The sequence below is a fragment of the Melopsittacus undulatus genome, chromosome 6, assembly GCF_012275295.1.
Source record: "Melopsittacus undulatus isolate bMelUnd1 chromosome 6, bMelUnd1.mat.Z, whole genome shotgun sequence".
Lineage (NCBI taxonomy): Eukaryota > Metazoa > Chordata > Aves > Psittaciformes > Psittaculidae > Melopsittacus > Melopsittacus undulatus.
Genome location: NC_047532.1, coordinates 76,084,399 through 76,110,479, shown reverse-complemented (window position 1 = coordinate 76,110,479; position 26,081 = coordinate 76,084,399). Strand labels below are relative to the sequence as shown.

Below are 26,081 nucleotides of genomic sequence, written 5' to 3'. Positions count from 1 at the left end.
GCAAGGTGCTGCCTTGTGTTTTCTTGCAAGGACTCTTTGTTTCTGGGAGGTGCTTGTGAACAAAAGGGGATGAAGAACTGGAGCAGCATCCAGTTGATGAGTATTTCTGTATTTCATTACTGTGGAAAAAACCTCAACCTTATCCAGTGTTGAAGGGTAGTAAATCTGTGCATGGGCAGTCCCAGCACATATGTTCTCCAAAGGGCTTTTTCACACAGGCTGTTCCTGGCAGATGGTCCAGTGTCAGTTATATATTCAGAAGATAAGTATACGGTGCTTTGGTTCTCAGCTCTTTAAGGGTGCTATGGCACAACAGCTGACTCTTGACTTTGCCAGTATCAATGCATGAGACTTGATTTCAATAGCTCAGCCCCAAGAGGTGTCAGCTAAGTGAAAAACCCATTTTCCAGACTGCAGGACTCCAAGCAGGCACAAGTCTCATGTTTATTAAATCATAAACCATACACTGATAGGAGAGCTATCGTTGTCTGAGCCCTTTTAAAGGCATTTCTTAAATGTATGTGCATTTTGATGTAAAGATTTCCTTTGTGTTAATGGATTAATAATTGTAGCTGGACAGCCTCATTTAAACAAGGATATAAAAAAGCTGAGGAGTAAAACTTTGGGGCAAACCATGCAGAAAGCAAGACTAAACCAAGTTGATGGAAACTTAACCACAGCTAAATCATACTGCCAAAACATCATTATATGTAAGGTGAAGCCATTCCATACATGTGCTGCAGTTTGGTGCAGTAGGTAAGCTTAAGGGATTCATTATTTATCTGCTGTTAATGATGTGATGTATGTAATGTATTAACGCATGTATGTGATGTACTTGTAAAAGCATCATAATCATCATCTCTGAGCCAAGGTGCAACCTTCACATCTCTCTTTCAGACCTGCATGCCTTGTCAAACCCACTTCATTTCAGTGCCAAGCTTAAACATTCAGCGGGCAACTTCAAAACCAGCTTTGTTCTAGTTTAAGCCACACACAGGTTATGTAGTATGTGGATTGCTAAATCTATCAGCATTTCAAGTCTTTACACTACGAGTAACTCAGAAAGAAGGTTAGATCTTTGCAGCGCTTCATGCTTTTATACTGCAGGAGCATCAAAAGTCAAACCCAGTCTTACTGAGGCTATATTAGTTCTTATACTAAAATGGAAAAAGTGTAAATGCTTAACATGCAAAAACCTCCTTTTGCAGGCCTGATTTGGAAAGCAGGGCTCTAAACTCTGCTCTAGTCTGCTCCTTACAGTCGTTTGGGACACTCAGCACAGTAAATCTTTCCGTTATGGCGAACAAAGCGCTTGTTGGCCAGGCCACGGGCACACTTTGTGCATTTGAAACAGTAATCGTGCCAGGACTCATCTTCATAGTTAACCACACTGGTTCCTCTTCCAAATCCTGCTAGGAGAGAAAACAATTATAGGACGGCGATAGTAGCTGTTCCCATGGCTGGGATCACCCACCAAGCAGCAGCTCCCATTCTAACTGCATCCCATGCTCTTGCAGTCTCACAAGCTGTGTTTATGTGCCTAAAGTAGTAGCCAGAATTGCACTGGGGCTACACTGGTGTTTGCTCAGGAGCACTACTCTTAGTAGCTTAAGACTTGTGGGGTTCATTTCTACAATGAGCTTTTCCCCTTGGATCCTGTCTCCAGGGAATGGTCAAGCTGAAAGAAGGATTAAGATATAAAGCAAGGAGCAGTTGGGCTGAACATCCTGCTTAGTTGGTTTAGGCTCAGACTGGAATGTAAGTCTCATGGGGCTGGCAGGAGAGGCAGCCGCACATTTCAGGGCTGAGTTTTGCAATCCAGTAAAATACATGGGAAGTGAAGCAAATGTCACTTTGGGGCACTAAAACACTGCATTTGTAGACATGAGATTCCCAGGCTGACATAGGTGGAACAGTTCTAGGTGGGCAAGTTCTGAAGGGGATAAAGCTGAGGTGTGCAAAGGGTGAAGAGCTGTTACCAACTCAGGTTCCATCCAGCAAGAACACAGGGCTTAGCATTAGATCACATGGGAATTGCTGGGTTTGGGCTTGGGATACTGGACCTGCTCCTGGTGTGGGGATCCCTGTTCCAATCTCAAGCCCCCACTGCCCTTGAGCTGCATTTACTCCAACGTACCTGTGATAGGATTCTTGCAGCCAGCACACTTCTTGGCAACACATTCCTTGTAGCATTCAACACAGTAGAACTCATCCTCTACAGCCGTGAAGCGCTTCCCACCCAATTGCCTCTTGCAGTTGGAGCAAATGAAACACTCGGAATGCCAAGGCTGTTCCTGGTAAGTGAGGCCTCCAGAAGTGATGGGCTACGGAGCAAAGAGCAGGGAGAGGTTTAGAGGTGGCAGGGAGGAAGAGAGATGGTGCTGGAGGGGTTTCATGAAAGTTAAACAATGCAGCACAATGGAGTTTCTTCGGCCTGAAATCCTGCAGTACTCCAATACCTAAAGGGGCTACAGGAAACCTGGAGAAGGACTTTGGACAGGCCAAGGGGAATGGCTTTAAGCTTCCAGAACAGGGGAGACTGAGATGAGCTCTTAGGCAGAAGCTCTTCCCTGGGAGGGTGCTGAGGCGCTGGCACAGGGTGCCCAGAGAAGCTGTGGCTGCCCCATCCCTGCTCAGTTACTGCACTGCACAAGGACCATTAGCAGGATTATACCACCACCTGCATGGACCAGTAGCTCAAGGAAGGAACATCAGCATTGGTACATCTGCCTCCTGTTCTCTCCTAGCTTCCAAAAGACACGGGCCAGGGAGTTCTGGCATTGCCTTTGCAGAGGGGCAGGACTTACATTCTTGCACTTGGCACAGGTCTTGGCAAACTTGTTCTCATGGCAGGAGACACAGTAGAAGTCATCACCCTTGGGGAAGAAGCTCCCGGATCCAATCACTTTCTTGCACTGGCAGCAGGTGAAACAGTCCTTATGCCAGACCATCTTCTTGTACTCGACGTTTTGGTCTCCTACAGCAGACAGGAGTAACTCATTACGTGGGATTTCAGGCTTGTGGCAAACTCCCCACCACCACCCTGTGCAGTGGACCCATAGGCAAGACCCGGCCATATGGATCCAACTGTAATGTGAACAAGGACTTCTGTACCTTGTAGATTCACTTACTGTATTTATCAGACAGGAGCCTGAGAAGAGGCCCTGATTTACAGAGCAAAGCTTTTGGTACTACATGGTTTTAACTACTAAGGTGAGCTCTCTACATGAGAATTAACCTCAAAGCAGCCTTTCAGCACTGGAATAAAATGGACAAATGAGAGCAATGCTGAGAACTTGCCCCATGGGGTGGTGCTCCAGCCTTCCCCCTTGATGCCCATACCCCCAACTGCAGTCACTACAGCTTGACAGCCCCCCATGGTTCTGCCCTAGAGCTGTTACTCTCCACCCCAGCACCAGTACCTGCAATAATAGGCTTGAAGCAGCCCTTGCACTTGGGTGCATCCTCATTGGTGGTGCAGTCGCCACACCAAACCTTGTTGTTCTCCCTTAGCATGAAGGGCTCATCCACCAGGGACTTGTGGCACTTGACGCAGCAGAAACAAGTGTCGTGCCAGTACCGGTTCTTGAAGTGCAGCTCCTGGAAGGAGCAGACATGCAGGGAGCAATAAGCACTTCTCACTCACAGGGCAGCCTGAAAGACATCAGCCTCAGCACCTGAGCACATCTGCATTCAGTGCTTGGAGCTGCAAGCAGTCAAGGGGAGGACACTGAACCAAACTCACAACAATCACATCCACTGTGGGCTTTCAGGGTACCAAAAGATGCTTCAAACCAACAGCTTTGAGACTGCAGGTTCTGTAAGCATGGGCTCCCCTGGTTGTCATATTCCCTCTAGCTCAGGTGTACGTTGTTATTGCCATAAGCATGAAGCAATAAATGATGGGCAAACAGGCAGCAATCAGCCCCTTGCTTCCCAAGTGCTTTGCCCACAGATGGATTTCCTACACATCCTGTACAGGCTGGGATGCCTGCAGGGCTCTGCTCAGGATGTGGCTGAATTGAAATGAGCTTTGCTGTGAGCACCCCTATTACAGAGCTCCAGTTCATGGCCCATCAGGTGGGGGACTCGGCCGAGGACACAGAAGCTCACAACCAGGAGAACAAAGAGGAGGTTTTTCAGCATCCCCATCATCTGCTCACCTTGGAGTCAGCCCCAATGGGTTTCTTGCACTCGATGCAGGTGTTGGCACAGATCTTGTCGAAGCACTTGACGCAGCAGTGCCGACCCTCCTTCTGCACGTACTTCTTCCCTTGCAGTGAGTCGCGGCAGTAGAAGCAGTCGAAGCGCTCGGACATGGTGCCCACGGTGTAACTGCCAGGCCCTGCAGGAGGAACCAGCATGAACCCACAGCACTGAAACCCCAATAACTGCTCCGGCTTCCTGGCTCCATGCACGTAGGGAGAACCAGGAGGGTGGCTCAGCAATGAGCGGGTGATGCTGTCAGGCTCCACAAGGGCACTGATGGGACTATTGTTGTACCAGCTCGATGGCTTATAACACACAACAGAGGGGAAGCACCTTGTCCCCTCCTCCTGCACCAGCACAGGGGGCTACAGGCTGCACCCCTCATCTCACTCCTCTCTGCTGCAGTTGCTCTTGTGCAGGTGTTTCCCTTCCCTTAACTACATTATCACAGGTGCTGTCACCATCACCAGTGGTGGGGCCAACTCCAAGCCTGGCACTGGCTCCACTGGACAAGGGAGTTCTGGCAGCTTCAAGCAGGAGCCACCGCTGTAGCCCCCCCACCGTTACCAAAGCCTTGCCACACAAACCCCATACAACAAGGCATCAGTAACACAAACCCTGTCAGTTCCCTTAGCAGCCATCCAAGATATAAAATACCTGCCTACAGCAGCAGGGTGGGCTCTGTGGCCAAGGAGAGCAAAGTCCCACATGAGCCCTTCCCCATCACCTTCTGCAGAGGAAGGATACCAGATGGGTTTGTTGTCCTATGCGACATCAAGCAGGGATGATGATACCCAGCCACTCCATACCAACAGCCACTCAGTTCATCACAGCCGGACCCACTGTAACCTTGGCTGCACAGTTTGTGTACAGAAATCCCCCCTGGCCATGAGCACAGCAGAATAGAGCCCATGTTCCCAGCTGCAGCCATCCAAGGCCTCTGGTGCTGGAAGATGGTGCAGCTTCCAGCTGGCTCCTTCCACAGGGCTTTCACATAAAGTCAAAACAAGCAAATAAGAGCAGGCCTCCCGCTCCATTGAATCAACCAGGTTGGAAAAGACCTTTAAGATCAACCATTTCCCAGCACTGCCAAGGTCACCACTGACCCATGGCACTGAGCCATCAGGTGCCCCCTGAGCCTTCTCTTCTCCATCTGAACCCCCCAGGTCCCTCAGCCCTTCCCCATCTCTCTTGTGTTCCAGGCCCTGCACCAGCTCCATTCCCTTCTCTGGCCCCACTCCAGCACCTCCATGTCTCTGTTGCAGTGAGGGCCCCAGAGCTGAACACAGCACTCAAGGTGCAGCCTCACCAGTGCTCAGTGCAGGGGCACAATCCCTGCCCTGGCCCTGCTGCTGCACTGGTGCTGATACAGGCCAGGATGCTGGGGGCTTCCTGTCTGCCTGGGCACAAGCTGCTCATGTTCAGCCCCCTCAGTCAGCACCCCCAGCTCCTTTTACACTGGGAAAAAGCCTCGCTCAGACCAAAGCCTGGCTCAGGCCATCCCCACCAAGCCCTAGGGCTGCTTTGCTGTTTAAGGCAGAGCTCAGCAGCACAACAGGCAGGCTGCTCCAAGTCTCAGCCCATCACCCTTATTAATGGGAACAGGACATGGGGATCTTGGGGTGCACTGCTCCTGCCTGTGCCCCACAGCACAAGAAGGTCAGTGGGACCCCATTGGGCTCCCCCTTAGCCACAGAGGATGCTGTGCTGTTACAGCATGAGGACCTGTTCACACTGCTTTCTCCTACTGCCCACACCAGCAACCCTGGATCCAGCACCAACCACACAGCCCAGCCTGGCCGCAGGAATCCCCATGCTGGAATGAGGACCACTGCTGCTGCCCCTGAGGAGCAGTGCACATCAAACCCCACAGGTCCCCAGCAGCAGGACCTGAGGGTGGCTGCTGCCTTCATCTCCTTTACCAACCCAATTCTTCTTCCCTTTGAGCTGGCAGCACCACGAGCAGCCCTGACACAGCCACAGGCAAAGCCCAGGGTGACGCCTGCCTACAAGTGGATGCTTTGCTGTTATTTTGGCACCATTCTGCCCCATGTCAGGGCTCAGGAAGCTGCTGATGGGCAGTGGAAGATGCTGGAGCAGGAGATGTGCCTCACACTGTTACTTTGCACATAAAACCCAGGAGGCATCTCCCTTCCTTGTCACCCTTCCAATAGCATCAGGCCAGAACAAGTTGGAGCATTCCTCTTCCAGAAGGCAGGACAGACTTGGAGCATTGCATCGCACAGGGCGGCCGCAGCAGAGGCGAGGACCAGGATCGCATCCTGAACCTCCCGGGAGCAGGCTGGAGGCTGAGGAATTGCATTGCATGGGGACCGAGGTCAGGAGATGGCCACGTCTGCTGCCAGTGAGGGCTGCATTTGTACCGGTTCCAGCCACAAACAAACAGCTGGGAAGCATGGAAACTATGCAGGGCCCCCCTGAGCAGGGGGGCTTTATTTAGCAGCAATGCGGTTACACAGAGCCCGGGGCACATGGCATCGAAACACTCCTGCTCTCAGGTTTAGGGTTGCTCTCAACCAGAACACATAATCGAGAACATATGGCTCGGGGGGGGTAACATAACCCCTGTGTCCCTATGGGATACCTCCTGCGCTAACGTGAGACACGCGTTTGTCACAGCAGCTCCATAGACAAGTTAGCACTGGGGCTGGCAGCCATGCACACAGAGCTGCTGCTGCCTCCTGCCATCTCCTGCACTAAAATGCCCCTTTCATCACACACAGGCCATGGAATTCATTTGCTCCCAGTTTCCCCAGGAGCTTTCTGCCCTCAGCAGTAGCATTCCTGAGCTAGACCCAGGAAAGGCATCCCTATGCCCTTGCCTGCAATCCAGATGCACTGATCAGTGCCCATTCAATGCTCTGAGCGCTCAATCTCTGCTCACCCAATTCCATGCCCAGACCATCTCCTACAACCCTCCCATGGGAACAGCCCACCCAGAGACTGGGGCACGGGGGCCACAAAAGCTGATGGCCTGGCCCCTTCACCCCCATAGCACAGCAACAGAGCTTGGAGCTCAGGTGAGCACTGACCAAAGCAAGCACCAAAGCCCAGAGCCCCTCACTGCTGTGCTTCTCTCCACTGCGGTGCCCTTGAAACAAGCCCAATGCTCTCAGCTGGGGCAGCCTGGAAGCAGTTTGGCTGCAGCATCACACCCAGCCCACAGTGCCTCTGTGCTGACAGCCTGGCCAAGAGGCTCCTGTGCAACCCCAGAAGAGTCACGCACCCTGTGGACAGGCACTGACCCAAACCCCGCTTCAGCTTCGCTCCGGAGCCATGGAATGGGATTTAGAACAGAGGGAAAAGTAAGGGCAGACTGGAACTGCTCCACAGCCCCCTGGCAGTGTTCAAGGCCAGGTTGGACACAGGGGCTTGGAGCAGCTGCTGCAGTGGAAGGTGTCCCTGCCTGTGGCAGGGGTTGGAGCTGGAGGAGTTTTAAGGTCCCTTCCAACCCAAACCATTCTATGATCCATGCCCAGAGGACCTGTGGAGAGGGGTAAGTGCAGTATATTCCCATCCTTACATAGCCTAAAGGACCCTAAAGCAATGCTTCCACAAGAGAATCTCCCTTCAGCAAGGTGTCCCTGTGCCACCAGCCCTGGCAGGGTGCTCTCTGACTGCAGCTCCCTGATGGCTCTGGCTACAGCTGGATGGTGGGCAGCCAGACCTGTGGCCTTCTCGAGTGTCAGGGTATTTGGCACAAAGACCCATTGGAACCCAAACCCGAGCATTTACCTGACCACAGAGGGGCCCGTTTGCCACTTGTCCCCAGGGATCATCTGCTGCTTCCCACATGCAGATCCTCACAACCCCATTCCCTTCCATCTTCCAAACACTTGGGCTCCATTGGTTTCCATGCACCCCAGGTTATCCTGACACTGTGCTGTGGAGCAGTCATAGGGCTGCACTGCCTCTACACAGCAGCGTGTCAGGCTTTGGGATGTAGTGTGAGATATCCCTGCCCATGGCAGGGGGGTTGGAGCTGGATGATCTTAAGGTCCTTAAAACCCAAACCATTCCATGATTCTATGTATAGGGTACAGACCTGAGGAGTGCCTCCCCACTGAAGCTATTGCATTAACACAGCCCTGCCTCTCCCATCAGCTCTGCTCTGGTTCCTCCCAGTTCAGCTGCATGCCACAAGGCAGGATCGCAGGGGTTTGCCTATCAACTCTGCTTCAGCTCCCTTTGAGCGCTTCGGTTTCACTTCTTATGCAAAGCACTTAGCACGGCTATGTGTTAATGGCCCTGGGGAATACGGCTAACTGGGATAAACCACCAAGGAAGAACGTGAAGCAGGGATCTAAAAACAACCAAGGAAACTGGAGCTTAACCTTGACTGATGATTTCTGCCGCTTCAGAAGCCGAAGCTGCTCCCTCTGCCCCACACACAGCTGCATCCTCCGGCAATGTGGGAGGAAAAGAGGGATTGCTCTTTGACTCTCCATCAGTTTTCCTTTCCTCAGCAGACCGAGCACACTCATCCCATGCTGATCCAGACAGGTACTTCAGCTCAGGACCTGGCACCCCCTGCTCTGTCACCCCAGTTACTGTTCCTAGCATTCCTCTGTGTGTGCTTTGCTATAAATACCAGGGAATGCCCTTAAAAGAAGGGTTTCCTTAATTCAAATAGGAGGTGCCACCCCTGCCTGCTCCTCAAGGTCATTGGCACAGTGCTTGCAATGCCAAAGGAAAGGAAGCAATGATGTGCCAGGAGGGCTGTCAGTGCTGCTCTGCCATTGCCAGGCTGGGGCACGTGTGGGTCTCACTCTATAATGAGGCTGTTGATAACATGGTGGTTATAGAGAGCAAGAAGAGCTCCATGTTCCTCAGACAGGTGCCAAAGCCATTCCCGATGGTCCCATTGCCACTGTCTGAGAGCTTTCTCCTGCTGAGGAGGACTCACCCCCAGCACAGCGCCGTGCTCTGCTTGGTGACAGCAGCACTTCAACTGCAGCATCTGCTCTGGAGACAAAGGGTCCCAGTGCAAGAGGGACATGGAGCTGTTGGAGCGAGTGCAGAGGAGGCCATGGAGCTGCTGCGAGGGCTGGAGCAGCTCTGCTCTGGAGACAGGCTGAGAGAGCTGGGCTGGGGCAGCCTGGAGAAGAGAAGGCTCCTGAAGGGGAGACCTGAGAGCAGCTCCAGTGCCTAAAGGGGCTGCAGGAAAGCTGGAGAGGGGCTTGGGACAAGGGCTTGTAGGGACAGGCCAAGGGGAATGGCTTTAAGCTGCCAGAACAGGGGAGACTGAGATGAGCTCTTAGGCAGAAGCTCTTCCCTGGGAGGGTGCTGAGGCGCTGGCACAGGGTGCCCAGAGAAGCTGTGGCTGCCCCATCCCTGGCAGTGTTCAAGGCCAGGTTGGACCCAGGGGCTTGGAGCAGCTGCTGCAGTGGAAGGTGTCCCTGCCTGTGGGAGGGGTTAGAGCTAGAGGAGTCTTGAGGTCCCTTCCAGCCCAAACCAGTCTGGGGTTCTATGGGGACCCTTACTCTGTATTACAGCACAACACCAAACCCCCAGATCCTTGCCCAGAGAATGCTCCACTAAGGAAGATGAGAAGGAAATCAAAGATAGAGCTGGGACATTGTACTCAGAAGCGTGTCTTGCATGATGCCTATCTGTGTCACACAAAGCCCATCTCCACACCCCCATTGTGCTCTCGCCTTGGCCTGGGAGGCTGAGTGTGAAGTTAAACACCACATTGTGACTTTCCTCCCTAGTTCTAAAGAGCCTCTATGTTCCCAACTAGGTCTCAGGAGCATCACTGTCCCCTGGCTCCTGCTGTGCCCCAGCTTGGTTGGATGCCCACAGGAGCTGTGCCCCAGACTCAACACCCTCTCTCCTGGAGCATCCACTCCTTGGGCTACATCTCACCAAGAGATGTGATAGCCCTGTACAAGGTACCTTGTGCCATAGGACTGTAAATGCATGCTGGGCACCCACACACACAGGGTTAGCTTCTAAGGATCAGATCAGCTGCTATAAACTCCCCAAGAGCTTTCCATTGTCTGCAATTGGAGGGCTAGAGGAGATTAGGCAGCGTTGGAAGACACAACACACCCTGTGCCATGGGGATGCTCTCCAGATTCCAATCAGTGTTAATGGGAAGGAAAAGGGAACGCTTTCCTATCCGTGGGGAAGGTCAGACTGGTTTATCTACAACACAGAGGGGGAGCAAGCAGGACAAAGCACCCGGGTTCACATCCTGGACTTCTGCATGGCCCCCTTTGCTATGGGTCTCGCCTCCTCACTACAACCACTGCTGTAGCAAGCTTGCTGCAAGGAGCAGCATCACCTCCATTTTCACCTGTAGCCTTCCTCAAAGACCAGCTGAGCCCCAGCCTAACCTCAGCAGCAAATACAAAATCACTTAATACCTAATGCACTTTGCAGAAGAGATGGGGCCACCACCGCGCTCCCAGCACCAGTCCCCACACTGGTTAGAAACCCATTTACCATCATTTGGTAAAGCTGAAATTGCTGGGGCTGGAGCCTGGATTCAAGTTCTTCCTCTGTTAGCAAAACCTTCCTGCCCATGCAACAGGGGTCCAGGTAGTTCCCCCACATCCCCTTTACCTGCGTGCCTGTGGAAAGCCATGATGAGGAACCCAAAGTCACCAGCAGCCCCTTAGGTAACAGAGTTCCCAGTCTCTTGGGCTGATGAGGAGCTGCCCCCTTTGATAACATACATGTAAAGGGAGGCTATTAATACGGACAGGACTCCTAGCAGATGTCCACTCCCCTCCACAGAGATCACAACCTTAATCCCCCTTGAAAATTCTTACCATTTTAGGTGATCCAAGGGAGAAGAATAGGACCCAGAGACCTCTAGGTCTCTGTAGGCCACATGTAAATACCTGCCCAGCTACTCAGCACCCAAATTAGTCCCAAAGGCAGAGTGCGCCTGAGGAACCTGACCCCACGCTAGTACTATTTGGCCTTGGCTTTAGAGCTAGATTGTGTCTCAAAACAGTCCTGAGCTGAATTACAGACCCACTGTTAGTTCTGCACTGCTGAAGGGAAGAGGTGGATCACAGCCCCATGGGAGCTGGAAGGGCTGCAGTCCAGGAAGCAGAGTATGGGTTGTACCCCTGGGGATGCAGCTGGCAGCCCATAGGGGTACCGCCAGAAGACAACGTGCATGGATGGGTTCAATGTGCTCTCAACACGAGGGTCACAGGGAAGTTTTATTGCCACTGAAACCACTATCCCCACTCCTCCTCCAGCTTTTCCCCTAAGGAAGCACAAGGCATCAGTGATACAAAGTGAGCAATTGGAAAGCAGGGTTTCATGGTTAAGGATGCTCTCCAATATCTAACATTAGGAAAGGGCTCATTCCCCAGCACGTGGCTTATAGAGGACACTGGTTGGTGTCTCCCAAGTGCCCACAGACCTCCCCAGCTCCAACCAACCCATCTATCTCTATGAGGTTCAGGTCAGGAGCTCTGGTTGAGGGCTCCCCTGGGGATGCAGCAGCTCCGGGTTATGCAATTGGAAGCTAGGCGTGCTCAGGGCTGGGGGCCAGGGACACCCAGCTGCTAATCCCGCCTCAACACTGACTCACTGCACGGCCGTGGGAAAGTCACTCACCTCCCTCACAGCCACTGGGAAGAGCCAATGTTTATCATTCCTCCCAGTGAGCCCATTGCGGTGGGGTCCGGCCTCCAAGCAGCAACCAGCATCTCCATCCCCGCGACAGCCAGGAACAGGGAGCATCGCCCCTTTCCATCACTGGGCCTGGGAGCTCCAGCCCCAGCACTGGGCTTGGTGATGCCCGGAGCCTCCACACTCAGCATAGGGCCCCCAGGTATCACACACACAACATCAGCATCTCCACCATGGCCTGGAGAAAGCCACACTTGACAGCATGGATCCACTTAGAGAGCGGATTGAGGCTGGGAAACATGCTAAGGTACTGGCACACCGGAACACTTAGGCTAGGAAAAACCCAGTGCTGCTCTGTTGCAGCTCATCTGTAGACTCAGGCAAATCGTTTGCATAATTCAGTTGGTAACAGGAACCCTCACAACTGGTGTTTTCCTGTGCTAATCTCAGTGTAGCACTTAGGCATGAGTTCATTTTTGGCAACGCACGCGGCGTTTGCACCACCAACCATTCTCATTCCTTTCCAGTTCCCTACACAAAGCTCTGGCACCCTTCCCACCCTCAGTCACTTCCTACTTCCTCCAGAACACCCTCATATTTCCAGTAGAAACACTCACCTTTGCTCCCCATCCCAAAAGGTGGAATAGCGCTGCTGTGCCGTGGTGACAGCAGCCACATCCCACCAATCCCAGTGGTTTGGTAGCACTGCAGAGGCATGTGGAGAGGAGGGATGGGCACTTGGCCACCAAAGCCTTTCACGTGCACATAAATGCACATGGGTTTGCAGCACGGGATGGAGAAAGCATGGCCAAAAAGAGGAGGGAGACTCAGCCCTGCTGATGCCCATGAAACCTCACCATGGATCAACACAGAAAGCACTGCATGGTGCCCACTGGTGATTTCCCAGTGTAGTCTGTAATAAAAAGGCCATTTGGTTTGAATCTGTGGCCTCCTGGGCCAGCACAGCAAGGATGGGCTGAGGAATGACTGAGAGGATAAGGCTGCTTTGGGTTCCTGGCTCGTTTTAGCTGCATGAGCTTGGGCAGTTCCCATCTCCTTCCCAAGCCCCTCTTTGTCCACACACAAAGTGTGGATTCAACACACCAGTGGTGCAAGGTAGAGCACACGTGCCAAGGAGGGACATCACTGCCCTGTGAGCAGCCTGCTCCAGTGGAAGGTGTCCCTGCCTGTGGCAGGGGCTGGAGCTGGAGGAGCTTTGAGGTCCCTTCCAACCCAAACCATCCTGAGTCCATGAAACAAAGGGTGCCAGCCCTGGCTGAGCCCTTCTCTGCTACACAGGCACCACGCACCCACAGCTCCCATAAGAATGAGTGCACAGCAGTAACGCAGGCTCAGGGTTTCACGTCTTTGAACCTGCCCTGTAGGTTCTGAGGACTCCAGGGAGCAGGTCTGGACATATTGAACCCACCACAGGGGTCTGACTGCAGAGCAGCATGGCTGGGCCATAGTGTCATCCGCTCGGATAGACAAATGATTCACATTGTGGTTTCCAGAGTATTTTCTTGCCCCAACAATCCTGCCAGAAAAGGCCTGGGAGTCTCAGCTTGCTCACACATCCTGCTGTCACTCAAGGGGCAGAAAGTCCTAAATAGAGCCGATATAACCCAGGCATTGATGCACTATTAGTCACTGTCATCAGAGAAAGCAGCAGTAAACAGGAGCAGGAGAGGAGCACCTGCCCAGCTCTTGGGGTAATGCTGCGCCTCCTGCTCCCATGCACCCTGCACAGCAAAGCCCAGTAACCCTGCACAATGGCCATTCCCTCGAATGGGGAATGGTTCATGGGCTGCCCATTACACAAAGTCCTGTATTGCTGCTCCCCACCTTGCCACGCTCTTATTCTGGCTGGAGGTTGCTGCTCCAGTAGCACAGGGCTGTGATTTGCAGCATGGATGTGGTTAGACCTCCACATACAGATGCCCACCGCTTCTTTCTTCTCAAGTAACAGCACAGATGTATTTAGTATTATTGGTATATTAGTATTATTGTATTTTATTATGTATTTAGTTTTAGTTTGACATCTACCTTGGGTTGCACGCAACGTTCTCCCTTAGAGAGCAATGGAATGCAGACCCCAGTTACATCTCTCTTGGCTCTTCTGAGACAGAAACTAAACAAAATGAACTTTTCTCCTTCTTATAACATAAAGACAGAGTTTGCAGGAAGCCAACCAAGAAGGAGATGGGGTAAGAGGAGAGAGAACACCTGGGCCTTTCAAACAGGGTTCGGTTCAAAACTGGATGGTTTCTGTTTGAAGTATAACAAAACTGCTTCACAAGACTCAACCCTGGCTCTGTTCTGTTTTGCACACAGGGATGAGCCTCCACACCCCTGAAGCATCCTGCAGGCACTCACATGAAGCCAAGGCAGAGATCCCCTGCTTCACGTTGCACTCGATGACCTTAAAGGTCTTTTCCACGCAGGATGTACCCACATCCAGAGCAAAACCAGCAAGGACATCACTGCAGTGACAGAAGGGACAAACAGCAGACATCAGGCAGCACAATGGTCACAGAGGGATGGTGGGGAAGGAAATGGGCAGCACATGGCAAAGGCACACAAGGTGCTTTCCTTTCTTCCCTGTTTCCACAGCTGGTCACATCTGTGTGCTGAGGGAAGAAGGGGAAACTTTAGGATCAGCTCTGGAGGCAGGGATAGAGGAACTGGGAATGAATTTATAAAGGAGCAGACACAGGTTGTGCAGCCCTTCATGAACTCAGGTATAGTGGGAATAGACACAAAAGGGGGAAAATAAAGCAGAATAAGAAGAGGCAAGGATGAGGGTATGGAAACAGACAGGAAAGGATGGTCAAGAGGGATCCGAGCTGGAAATAAAGACATCTGGGAAGCAGCAAACCGGGAAGAGATCTGAGCAGGGTTGTTCCCATCTGCCTCCATCCCCAGCCTGGCGCGTTCCCAACACTACTCCCACTGCAGCTCCCGGTTTATTCCCCTGCTGCCATCTGCTCTGCCCTGCACACACGCTCCTGACCAGCGCCTCTTCCCATCACCTGTGCTGACAGCAGCGACACAAAGGCCTCGGGGACCAGAGGTGCATAAATCAAGAGCTGCTTTCTAGACCCAAGGCTTTGCTGAGGGCCTGGTCCCGCTCCTGCCTGTGTCAGGATGGCGAACAGGAGGTGCACAGGCACCGTATGGATATAGACAGGGCTGGCATTGAATCGACAGCACAAGGAAGTCCGTTTGCTCCTGCTCCCTCCTCCCTGTGGCTCTTTGCTGTACTACAGATAAGATGCCAAGACCGTATCTTCCATCAGGAAGGATGCTGAGTGCCTGCTGCGGTCCCTGCCATCACATCTGGACCTTCAGTACAAGCTCAGAAAGGGACAGACCCAAAAGGCTGAAGATTTCTTCTAAAATCTCTTAGAAATACAAATGTATTCATTCGGAATGCACTGGGTTAAACCTGGGCCCTGCTTCCAGCTCAGTCTCACACATCCTTGTGCCTTGGCTCACTGTGAAGACAGTGGATTGGGAGGCTCTGCAGCCTGCCCACAGCATCCCGACATGAAGTGCACAGGTCTGAACGTACCTGAACATCACCCAACCCCAAGGGGACGCTCAGGCTTCCTTTGCTCCTCTAGGGAGAAGGATCCACATTGCACTGCCAAGACTAGTCCGATTCAGATGCTTTGTAAGAGCATCAAGCCCATAACTGGGTTAAAAAGCCTCCAAGCACAGACTTCACCTCTTCCTTCCCTGCAGCCTTAGGGATGCATCACACACAGATCCAGCCAGCAGAGCAAAGCAGGCTCAGTGCACCATAGCCAGATGTGAAGTCCTTCTCAGAGGTCATCTGCCATGAGAAGAGCAGAAATGAGCTGGTTCTTGCCTGCTCAAGGGTTTGCCAGTCACAGCTCAGTCCTGGCTTCAGAGGTGAGAAAAGCAGCTTGAGTCCCTGCCAAAGAAATACCACACTGATCCCAGGCAGGCAGCATGGCAGCCTTTCCCAAGACACATGAGGTCTGAACACTCACAGCACTGTAATCCCACTATGCCCACACAATAGAAGCTCCTGTCAGGGCTTCACCAAGTTGTGAGGGAGCCAGCACTGGAATGATGTGTGTCCCGACCTCCACTACACTCCTCACTGCTTTCAATTGCTTCCCATTGCTTCCCATAGAGCAGCTGGCTGAGTGACGCTCTCAGTGATGTTAAACAGCTCACTGAGGAGAGCACATAAAGAGGTTCAGCTGTTAGCTCGCATCTGTGTCATTCACCTTCCCTGGAGATCTACTCACTACAAGTCCTAAACTAGCAGCTACCCAGGCATCAGCTACAACACTTGCTCTCCAGCATCCCCACATGGGTTTCCTGCAGCCCTGCCATCCTCCTGCCTTCATTCAGCAAGACCATTCAGCAAGGCTCCCAAGGGGGCTGCGATGGGCTATGCCTAAGACCTTCCTCCAAATGCTGGGAACACTTTTGGACTGATGTTTCCTAGCAAAACACCCTGTTCCTGGGAAGCTACAGGGCAGACGGTGCTGCAGACCTCTTTCCTTTGCTCACATAGTGCAGTGGGTCAAGCCAAAACCCTACACAAGAAATACTCTGGAAGCCCAAGGAGGTGCTCTCCTTAAAGAGTTTTATTGCCATGGGAGGAGCAGAAGGGGCTGTTTGTGGATGGACTGGGATTCAGGCAAAGCATCGTCCAGAAACTCATCATGTGGGACACACTGAGGATAGGAAACCAGCTCGGCTGATCAGAGAAGGGTAAAGCAAAAGCTTCACAGCTAAGGGATGGGAAGAAGCACCTGCCTGGCTACGGGCAAAGAGAGGCAACAGCTCCAATGAGAAGGACATGCTCTTCCGAGCACTGGCATGCTGGTTGGGAAGACTCCCTGCCATCCAGCACAGCATCAAAGCACTGCCTGCACTTGGCACAGGTTGCAGGGCAGTGTTCTGAGCAGTGATTTATTGCTGACAGGAGCCAGCCCTGGCACATGGGTCTAGCAGGTCAAAGAGCCCATTCCCTGGCCATGGGACGGTCATCTCAAGCAACATTAGCTCTTGGCTGTGTGCACCTCCACTTGTTAGACAGTGCTGGTGGCTGCGAGGACCAGATCACCCTTGTTATGTGGCCACATTAAAAATAACCCATCCCAAAGCCCCCCGGTGCATACCCTTGTGTCTGTCTCAGCTCCAAGAGCAGAGGGAGATCAGCTTGCAGGGCTGACGGGTATTTTTGGGTGCTCTGACTAATTGTCAGCACATATGTTGGGCATTCTTTACAAGGAAAACCAAAGCTGCAAAGTCCCCTGCAGTGAGGCCTGGAGGGCTGGATTAGTCACTAAAGTTATACTCAGAAACCTCTGCTTTAGGAGGGTTTGATTTTAACTCCAGTTTAAGTGTGTTTAAAGATGAAAGAAGGGGGCAACTTCCTCACAATGAAGGTTCAGCCAGGCTGGACCACATGGTACCAACAGCAAGGGCAGAAGTGAAAGCCCTTCACCTCAGAATGGCTTCAAACTCACAACTGCTCTGTTGGCACCACATCCCATGGGCATTGACTGGCCATGCTCCAGGACAGGCTGCAGGGCAAGGCAAGAAGACACGAACCAGAACGGAGTAAGGAGGCCCACAGGACCCACTCCCTTGTGAGATGGAGCTGGGTTTGTTCTGCTCAGAGTGATGCCATTTAACTTCCCCTTTGCCCAGGCTTCACAGAATCATGGAATAGTTAGGGTTGGAAAGGACCTTAAGATCACCCAGTTCCAAACCCCCCTGCCATGGGCAGGGACACCTCACACTAAACCATGGCACCCAAGGCTCTGTCCAACCTGGCCGTGAACACTGCCAGGGATGGAGCATTCACAACCTCCCTGGGCAACCCATTCCAGCACCTCACCACCCTAACAGTAAAGAATTTCTTCCTTACAACCAATCTGAGCTTCCCCTGTTTCAGTCTGAACCCATAACCCTTTGTCCTGTCACTACAGTCCCTGATAAAGAGCCCCTCTCCAGCATCCTTGTAGTCCCCCACATCCCAGCTGATTGTCCTCCTCTCCATAGATGAAACCTATGGGCAGGTTTTAAAGAGGGAGGCAGAGGAATTCTCCTCCCACCCTGGTTTTTGGGTAGCCAGGCAAATCCCAAGTTGTTCTGGTGTCTTGGAAATGCTGGGATCAGCAAACTTGGCCAGAGAGAGCCTGGAGTGAGGCACGATGGGGAGTGGAGGTTATTTAAGCTGCCAAATTGAATCTGCCTTTCATTTGCTGAAACAGTGAACACCTTCATCCCCCACCTCCATAGGGCCAGGCCAGGGTGTGGGGAGGCAGGAGAAGGTCCCTCTCATGTCCCATGCTCCCACTGAGGTCTCCCAGCAGCACACCACAGCATCAGTATCAGTGAGCAATGGGCACAGGCTATGGGCTGTTACATTTGGTACCCACAGGCTTTAGAGTGAGAAAAACCACTTCGAAGAGTGCTTGGTTTTAAAGACAGAAATAAACCAGCCAGGGCTGGTATGGGCACAGATGGGTCTCATAAATGCATCCTCTGCAATGGGGCTCCAGGCCCAAGAAATGATTCTGGTCTCTTTTTCAAGACAATAAATGCAGGGACAAGATGTCACTGTGTGCAAAGAGAAACAGCCCTTCCCAATACAATACAACTGCTCCTTGTTGTTAAGCTGCTGTCCAAAGCAAACTGTCAGAGGCTCAGCCCCATGTAGCAGAAAAGCAGTGCTAATTGCACACAAGGGCCAGAGAAAGCTGTCAGAAAGTTAAAGCAGATGTGAAACAGTGGCTTTCAACCCAGCTTGTACAGCCTGGAGCCCACAATCACCCACGTTCCTCTGGGAATGCTGCAGGACAATGGGGAAAGGGTGAGGTTTCTAAATCATTGAGGACTTTTCCTGCCCCTTGGATAACATTGCACCCCTTGAGCCAAATTCTCTTCTCAACTGTGCTAAAGCAGGCCTTACAGCAAAGGCCTTGCCTGCTTTGTGCCAGTGTTGGGCAAGGAGAGGCTTGGTCCTGGCCAAGTCCGAGATGTGGAAATCACAGCAGTGCTTTTAGTTACCCAGAGACAACCAAAAAGCAAACACACCTCAATACCAAGTAGGTGGAGCACTGGGGTGGGGATAGGCTGCTAGGGAGGACGGGGGGAACAGATGGAATCAGTGGTCTTAAAGGTCCTAGTTAATTCTATGGGGAGAAGAGACATTGCAGACCTGCAGGGAAGTCTGTCCCATCCCCAGACACCAACATCCACTGCTCCACCACACAGGAAAGGAGCTGGAAGAAACCCATCCCTAGGCCTGGCAGGACTTGCAAGAACAGCCACAAATCACCCCATGCTTGTAAAGCCATAATAAAAGACTTCCAAAATACCCCTGCTGAAACCAGTGCCTTTTATACAGACGCAGCCTCCATCCCTTGCTCCAGAAAGCCATGAGTCAAGCACCTCAGTATTCCCCACAGTCCCAGCCCAGGGAGAGGTTTCTAAGCTAAGGGAACCTCTGCAGTACTTTCACCCACCCCTAGGGCTCTCCAGCCCATGACCCCATCAGGAATGTCATCACCACTTCCAGGAATTATAAAAGCCCATGCTCAGCAACCAGCCTCACACAGCATCCGCTGCATGATCTCGTTTACAAGGCAAAACATCTCCCACAGCATCCAGATGTCATTGGAGCAGACACTGCCGGCCCTGGCTCCCTTTCCATCCGGCTGCTCCAGCTCAGGCACCACCACTGCTCAAAGGATGAGCTCATCCCTATTTCAGGTTGAACTTGCCCTTGGCAATCTCCCTGGTAACCAAAACAAATTCCTCGTTAGTTTAGAAGAGATTTATTGGTTGTTTGCTTCAGGGTCTGGTGAAGTACACTGAGAGCATCCCAGCACCCACAGAGCCTGGGGGCGAGAGAGGGGGACCGCATTTACAGGCAGTGCTGTGGAGATGGGCTGAGCTAGGTCAGAGGGAAAGCCGGCTTCAGGCCTGACCTCAGCAATGTGGAAGTGGCAAAAGGAAGCTGAAGGCACAGTCTTTGCTCACACACAGCACAGGAGACCCTGCATGGCAGCCCCCTGCATCCCAAACACCAGTATAGGCTCCTCCAACACATCACAATAACCAGGGAGATGCTGTTTGCAATCCTCTCCAGCCAGAATGAGGTACTGGGAGGGTCTGACACTACCATATCCACTGACACCAGCCTTCATCAGCTTCATCTCACACACCAGGACTATGAGGACAGTTACAGGACTTGCTGCCTGCTTATGCTCTTGGGCAGGAATTTCCTCCCATTCATCATCACACATATCATCATGTGGGGCACTGAGAAGCCAGGGAAGCAGGACCAACCCCAGGGTCTTTGTCTGCTCTGATCTGCAACATGCAGAATCCTTGAAAGAGCTCATTTTTCTGTCCCACCTAGACCTGAGGCAAGGTACAGCTCAGAATTGCCCAAATCACCTCTGACATTGAGAAAAGGGGTTCAGGTTTTGGGTTTTGGGGTGGGTTTTTTATTGAATGTGGTTTTGCAAGACAGAACAACTCCAAAAATCATTGATGATAACGGTGTAAGAGAGAAGGGGAGATGATGGCAGGAGGTGGATGACACCCAGATACACAAATCCAGACAGAACCCACCAGATTGGAATCCTCCCCCCCCCCCCCCCCCCCCCCAGTGCCTTTGTGCTGTGCAGGGCAAGGATGGGCTGCTCTGATGTTGTCACCCCTACTCCAATGCTGACACCCAAGTCATTTCCACAGGCAGCACTGAAATACATTCTACATCAAGTAGCATTTACCTGGCAGGCTGTCCTAGAGCGTGCCTGGCTTTCAATGGGCAGAGAGGAAATGGTATTTGCATGTGCTGAGTGAAATATATAGCTCTGTGGGTGAGAGGAGCCCAGAGGGAGAAATTCTTGCACCCTGCACTGCCCATTGCTGCTCTCCTGCAGTACTGACAGTGGCAAGATCGTGTCAAGGCAACGCTTAGAGATCACCAGGGAATTCTGAGGTAGGAGCAAACCAGGAGGAATGTCTCAGAGCAGGATAAAGACCACACAAACCTGTGCTTCTGGAGGTGCTTCTGGGTCTGCATCCCTCAAACCAGCTGCCCTGCGGTTAATGCTGTGCTAAAGAGCAGGATGCGGTGCCAAGCCCGGAGGATGCTGCCAGGATCCTAACATTGCCTCCAGTGCTGTCATCTGAGCAGCTCTCTGCCAGAACAGCTCATCCAGCCCATCTGATGGATTAGGTAAGTCAGACTGGAAAATGCCTGTAGTACCCAGCAGCTGTCCCAGGGCAGCGCGTCTTCTGGGATGCAGGCAGTGCTGGGAACGACATACCTATGGGATAGACCCAAGACCTCTTTGCTGTGTCAGTGTAACGAGAAGAAGGGCAAACCAAGAGGCGCAGAACAAAGTGGAAAAGGCTCAAGAGAACAAAACCGAGACGATAAGACAGAAGCTGGAGACAGGCAGTGCCTCAGAAGTGACTAATTCCAAACCTCTGCTCCAGTGTTTATTATAGGAAAGAGCAGATAAGAAATGCAGCTGATGGTAACAACTGCCAGGGGCAGCCAGTCCCAAGCTAAACAAATAGCAAATGCCTTGCAAGTAGCCTGCCAAGTCAGAATGGTTCCCACAACCTGGGGCACTCCTTGAAGAGAAAGGGTCTGGTTTTCTCCCACCCCAGCATCCTGTCACCAGTGAGGAAGCTATATTTAGAGTGGCTTCATACTTACTCCTAAGGGGATCTCTGATCAGGGACCACTGGATGCACTTGGAAACTGAACAACCCTGAATGAAGGCACTGGGGAAGAGCTCAGAACCAATTCCCTGCAGGAAAGCCAACTGGCAACCGCTGTGGGCTGGTCCAGCCATGGGTTTAGAGTGACAAACCACTTCTGTTCTCCTTAGCAAAGGAAGAAGGGCACTTGCAGCACCCTGCTTCATAAGGCAGAGCTTTGGAGCACTGAGTGGGTTGCTTTGCTATCTCTGGCCAGCTGAAGCAGTGAAGAGCAATTTTTGCTCTGCCAGAAGCTCTGAAGTCCTCTGCTGCTTAGATGCTGGTGGAACACCACAACCCTCATGCACTGGGCAGCTGGTGCAGGGTTATAGGTCTCTGTACCAGCCAAGACTCCAACAGGAGGTCCTCAGCAAACCTAGTATATGCAATTGCTGGTTAACAGTGGTTTCAAACCTATTTTAGTAGGCAGCCACTGATGGAACCAGCCATCATCTGGTTTGAAGCTCCACCAGCAGAAATCATGAAGTGCTCGGATGTCTTCAAGACAAGTGGGAGGTTTCCCAGGAAGAAAGGCCTTTGGTTATCATTATTAGCTATTTCTCCTGTTCTTCCTCCCCATCTACACCTCTGTACCACAGTAGATGCATCAGAACAGACTCATTTCACGGTAGCTCTGCAGTTCAACAAGTGAAATGGCTCTGAAACATATTGGTCAAATCATTTAACCTCTGTGGCTGTCTTCTGTGACACAGGTTTTAGTCTCCTCTTTCCACTCTGCTCCAGTTTCCCCTTCCCAGGGTGGAAAGATGCTAGAAACAAGGAAGCCTAAAAGCCACCCTTCCGTGCTTGTTCCCAGCTGGAATAGCTTTTCCTGCTCTTCATTAGAGGAGCACATCCCTCCCAGTTAACAGCTGTTGGCTGCCTACTTACGTGCCAAACAGCCAGCTCTGCCGAGCAGGAGGAAGAGGGATGCCTCCCATTGTACGGGTCACCTTAGGGGACATGTGTGGCAGGAGTGGGAGCATCACTCTGAAGATAGGAGGCTTTGAATTTCCCATTTACAGGAATAAGGTGGCTCTAGAGCAGCTGCCAAACCAGAACTGAAACCCTGCTTTCATGTTTCCAGTCAGGAGCACAGGAAGATGCCAGCCCTTCCACCCCAGTGCAAGCTCTGTCAGTGCCAGCAGCCCCATCCATCTTATCCAACCTCTTTGAGTCAGGCTTTTTAAAAGTGTGCTTCCTCAGGACCCTGTTTATCCCATTCCAACAGGGCTGTAATACAAACCATGTGCTGCTTTCAAATAGATTCAAAGCCCCAAATGTCATTTTAGCCCTGTCCTACCATAGGGCACAAACCCTATTTTCTATCTCATCAAAGGGGATGAAAAGGCTGGAGAAGCTCAGTAATACATACCCATCCATCCCTGGGACCACAGTGCCCTCCACCCTGGTAGTGCCCTTGGTAGCGCACACACACACCTGAAACACTCAGACCATCAAGGACCAAATCTTACTTCTGAATACACTGCAGGGATGCACAGGGAAGGTGAACACTGCCCCACCAAGAAAGCTTTATTGTGCTTTCCACAAACCAGCTTGGACAGAGCAAAGCTGCTGCGGGAAACAGCTCAAGCAGCAACTCTCTGATAGGAGACTTCAGGCTACAGGGCTTGGAGAGGGTGAGCACATGGTACAGACCTCATTTCAGCCCAACTTTGTGACTGCCTCTAGACACAGGACTAATTCCCTGCACTGAGCGACTCAATCCTTCCTTAAGGGACTTTATAGGGGGGAAATGGCTTTAAGCTGCCAGAACAGGGGAGACTGAGATGAGCTCTTAGGCAGAAGCTCTTCCCTGTGAGGGTGCTGAGGCGCTGGCACAGGGTGCCCAGAGAAGCTGTGGCTGCCCCATCCCTGGCAGTGTTCAAGGCCAGGTTGGACACAGGGGCTTGGAGCAGCTGCTGCAGTGGAAGGTGTCCCTGCCTGTGGCAGGGGTTGGAGCTGGGCGAGCTGTGAGGTCCCTTCCAACACAAACCGTTCTGTGAGTCTATGTTTCCCTGGATTGTCTCATCTGCCAAGATCAGAGGAATTTTCCCAGGTTCTTTAAGGAATTGACACCTAAATCCCCAGTACTTCCCCCGGACAGAGAGTAAATTTAAAGGGATGCTATTCCCACAGGCTACTACTGAGGGAACAAGTGTTCTTCCTGGCTTACATCACTAGTCATCTCCACTGTAGCACTGGAGGTTTCAGCCATGTCCCAGCTCCTTCCCAGTGCTAGGACATTATTTACTGATGGTGATTGTAAGATGAAACTGGGGAAGATAATTCGCAGCTATGGCACCAAAACCCACACCAAAGGGGCATAGATTTCCATCAGCACAGAAAGGGCTGTGGGATATCCTGTAACATGGAGCAAGGGCCTTGTCACATAGGTATTACATAAGGGGGAATAAGTTGCTTCTTCAGGGCAATGAGGGCAGTTACTTAAAGCATTTATCACATCCTAATGCAATGGGTGTGGGCTGTAAATCCATATTCATAGAATCAACTAGGTTAGAAAAGACCTTTAGGATCATTAAGATATTCACCTGATATAGGTTTAAATCAGAGATAAAGTACATCCTACAGCATCAATACCTATTCATGGACACAGAGAGGCACCTGACAGGACTCCCAACAACTGCTTCAGACCATACCTGGATTTGCCATTCGCAGATCCACAGAAAGGGTGTTTCCAAACTAAAGGCCAGCATAGATGGGCTGGAGAGTGTTTGTTTTCCAGTGTCTGAGTACCCAAAACCCTGCTTCCTTTTGAACTGCTGCTGTTCTTTACATCAGCGAGAGATCTACACATGGAGCAAGCCATCATTCACAGCAGGTAGAAACACTTTAAGGACCCAGTCCTACAAACCTCTCCCATTCCAAACTGCGTAAGAGCAGTGCAGGTCCTAAACCAGCTGTAAAAATGCAGCCTTGAGCTTGTTCCTCAGAGCCAGAGCCAAAATCTGAGCCATGAACTCACTGGGCTCTTGAGGGGGTTTTGGTACTTGTGGTGTTTGCTCCATCACCCAAGGAGGTTAAAACACGAGTAGGTATTAGAAACTCATTCAGGTCTATCTCATGAGCTCTCTAAGGAGAAAGCAAGAACTGGTTTCTATTCAAGAATGCTGAACCTGGGGGAACTGAAATGAAAGAGGAAGAGGGGAGGATGCTGTCAGTGAAGTGATGAGAATGCTTTCATCATTAGAAAAGAGAAGTTGTAATCTTCAAGCCATGTTTGGTGGCTTGGGCAGCTCCTTGCTTTGTACATCCTGGCTGAAGAATTTAATCAGTTTCCTTTCGGAAGGGTTTTTGTTGTTATAAAAATGCTCTTCCTCTCAAAACAAGGTACAGGACTGTTCAGTAGGTGGATTATTTTGATCATTTCCTCCCCCCTTATCACAAGCTGGATTTCAGTGATTTGAAAAGCAGCCACATCCATTTCTAAGCCACAGCCTAGCTCCTGCTTACACAATGCAAACTGGACCGGTCACAGGCATTAGCTTACCTTTTGACCACTTAGAGATTAGTAACAGAAACACCCATCTTGCAAACACATGGGAGAATAGTTTCACTTATGCAAGTGATTCCACACATCCAGATAGACACAAAGGTGCAGGGATTTATAAAGATAAAGGTGTTTGCAGTCACACAGGGACAGCTTGTCACAAACTGCCTAATATTCCATAATACAGAAAGAAACAGGAAGATGTGATAATTATTAGGGAAAAGCATTTCCACATTCCCAGTTCTGTCACTGCCAGCTCCCCCGATTGAGAGGGAATCGTTCTCCACTCTCCAAGCATCACATCACCTGAGAGCCCACGAACAGCCACTTCTTCAGCTATTTCCTCCCCAGCTGCCATTAAAAGCTTCCAACAGGCAGATCTGATCACCTGCCTGGGAAAGCTGCTGGCTCTCACACAGCTCGTACCCCTGCAAACACTCCTAAAGCACCCACTCAGCTGGGAAGCAGAGAGAAAAGCTCCATTTATACCCTAATGTACTTTCAAAAGCACCACCTGCACGTATCGGGAAAAGAGGATGCAAGTGGAATCAAGCAAGACTATAGATAAATCCCACCCCAAAGCACCCATAAAACAGAGACGGTTCCTGAGGTTAACTCAGTGATCCACAACAGAACTGCTTGCCAGAAAGAGCATCTCAGAAGCACGTTATATGTACACATATACACCATATATACATACATATAATACACCAACAGACTTCCCATTTCTCCCCACCCTGCTCTCCCAAACCCTTCCCCAGCAGAGCAAAGACAGAAGCACAAGCCCCAAAACCCACAGCGTGGGATGCTGAAGTGCTCCCTGCACTCAGCAAGGGGATGCTCAAGAGGGAGAGAGGCAGAGCCATGTGCTTACGGGGCTGCCGGAGGGAGAGCTGCTGCCCGGGAGGGAAGGGATGGACCTCAGTGCCGGGAGGTGGGAGCGCTGTGGTCCAGGGCT

At 51.6% G+C, this 26,081-nt stretch overlaps 1 protein-coding gene across 1 annotated transcript; it reads right to left on the bottom strand.

The window, feature by feature from the left end:
- Nucleotides 1-1,201: 1,201 nt before the first annotated feature.
- On the bottom strand, nt 1,202-26,081 carry FHL1 (four and a half LIM domains 1). The gene is made up of 6 exons (XM_031048267.2): nt 25,998-26,081; nt 4,164-4,345; nt 3,423-3,600; nt 2,808-2,977; nt 2,138-2,324; nt 1,202-1,409 (listed from the first exon to the last, which is right to left on the bottom strand). Exons 2-6 carry the CDS (start codon nt 4,317-4,319, stop codon nt 1,255-1,257), a joined length of 846 nt encoding a protein of 281 aa, XP_030904127.1. The 5' UTR covers nt 4,320-4,345; nt 25,998-26,081; the 3' UTR covers nt 1,202-1,254.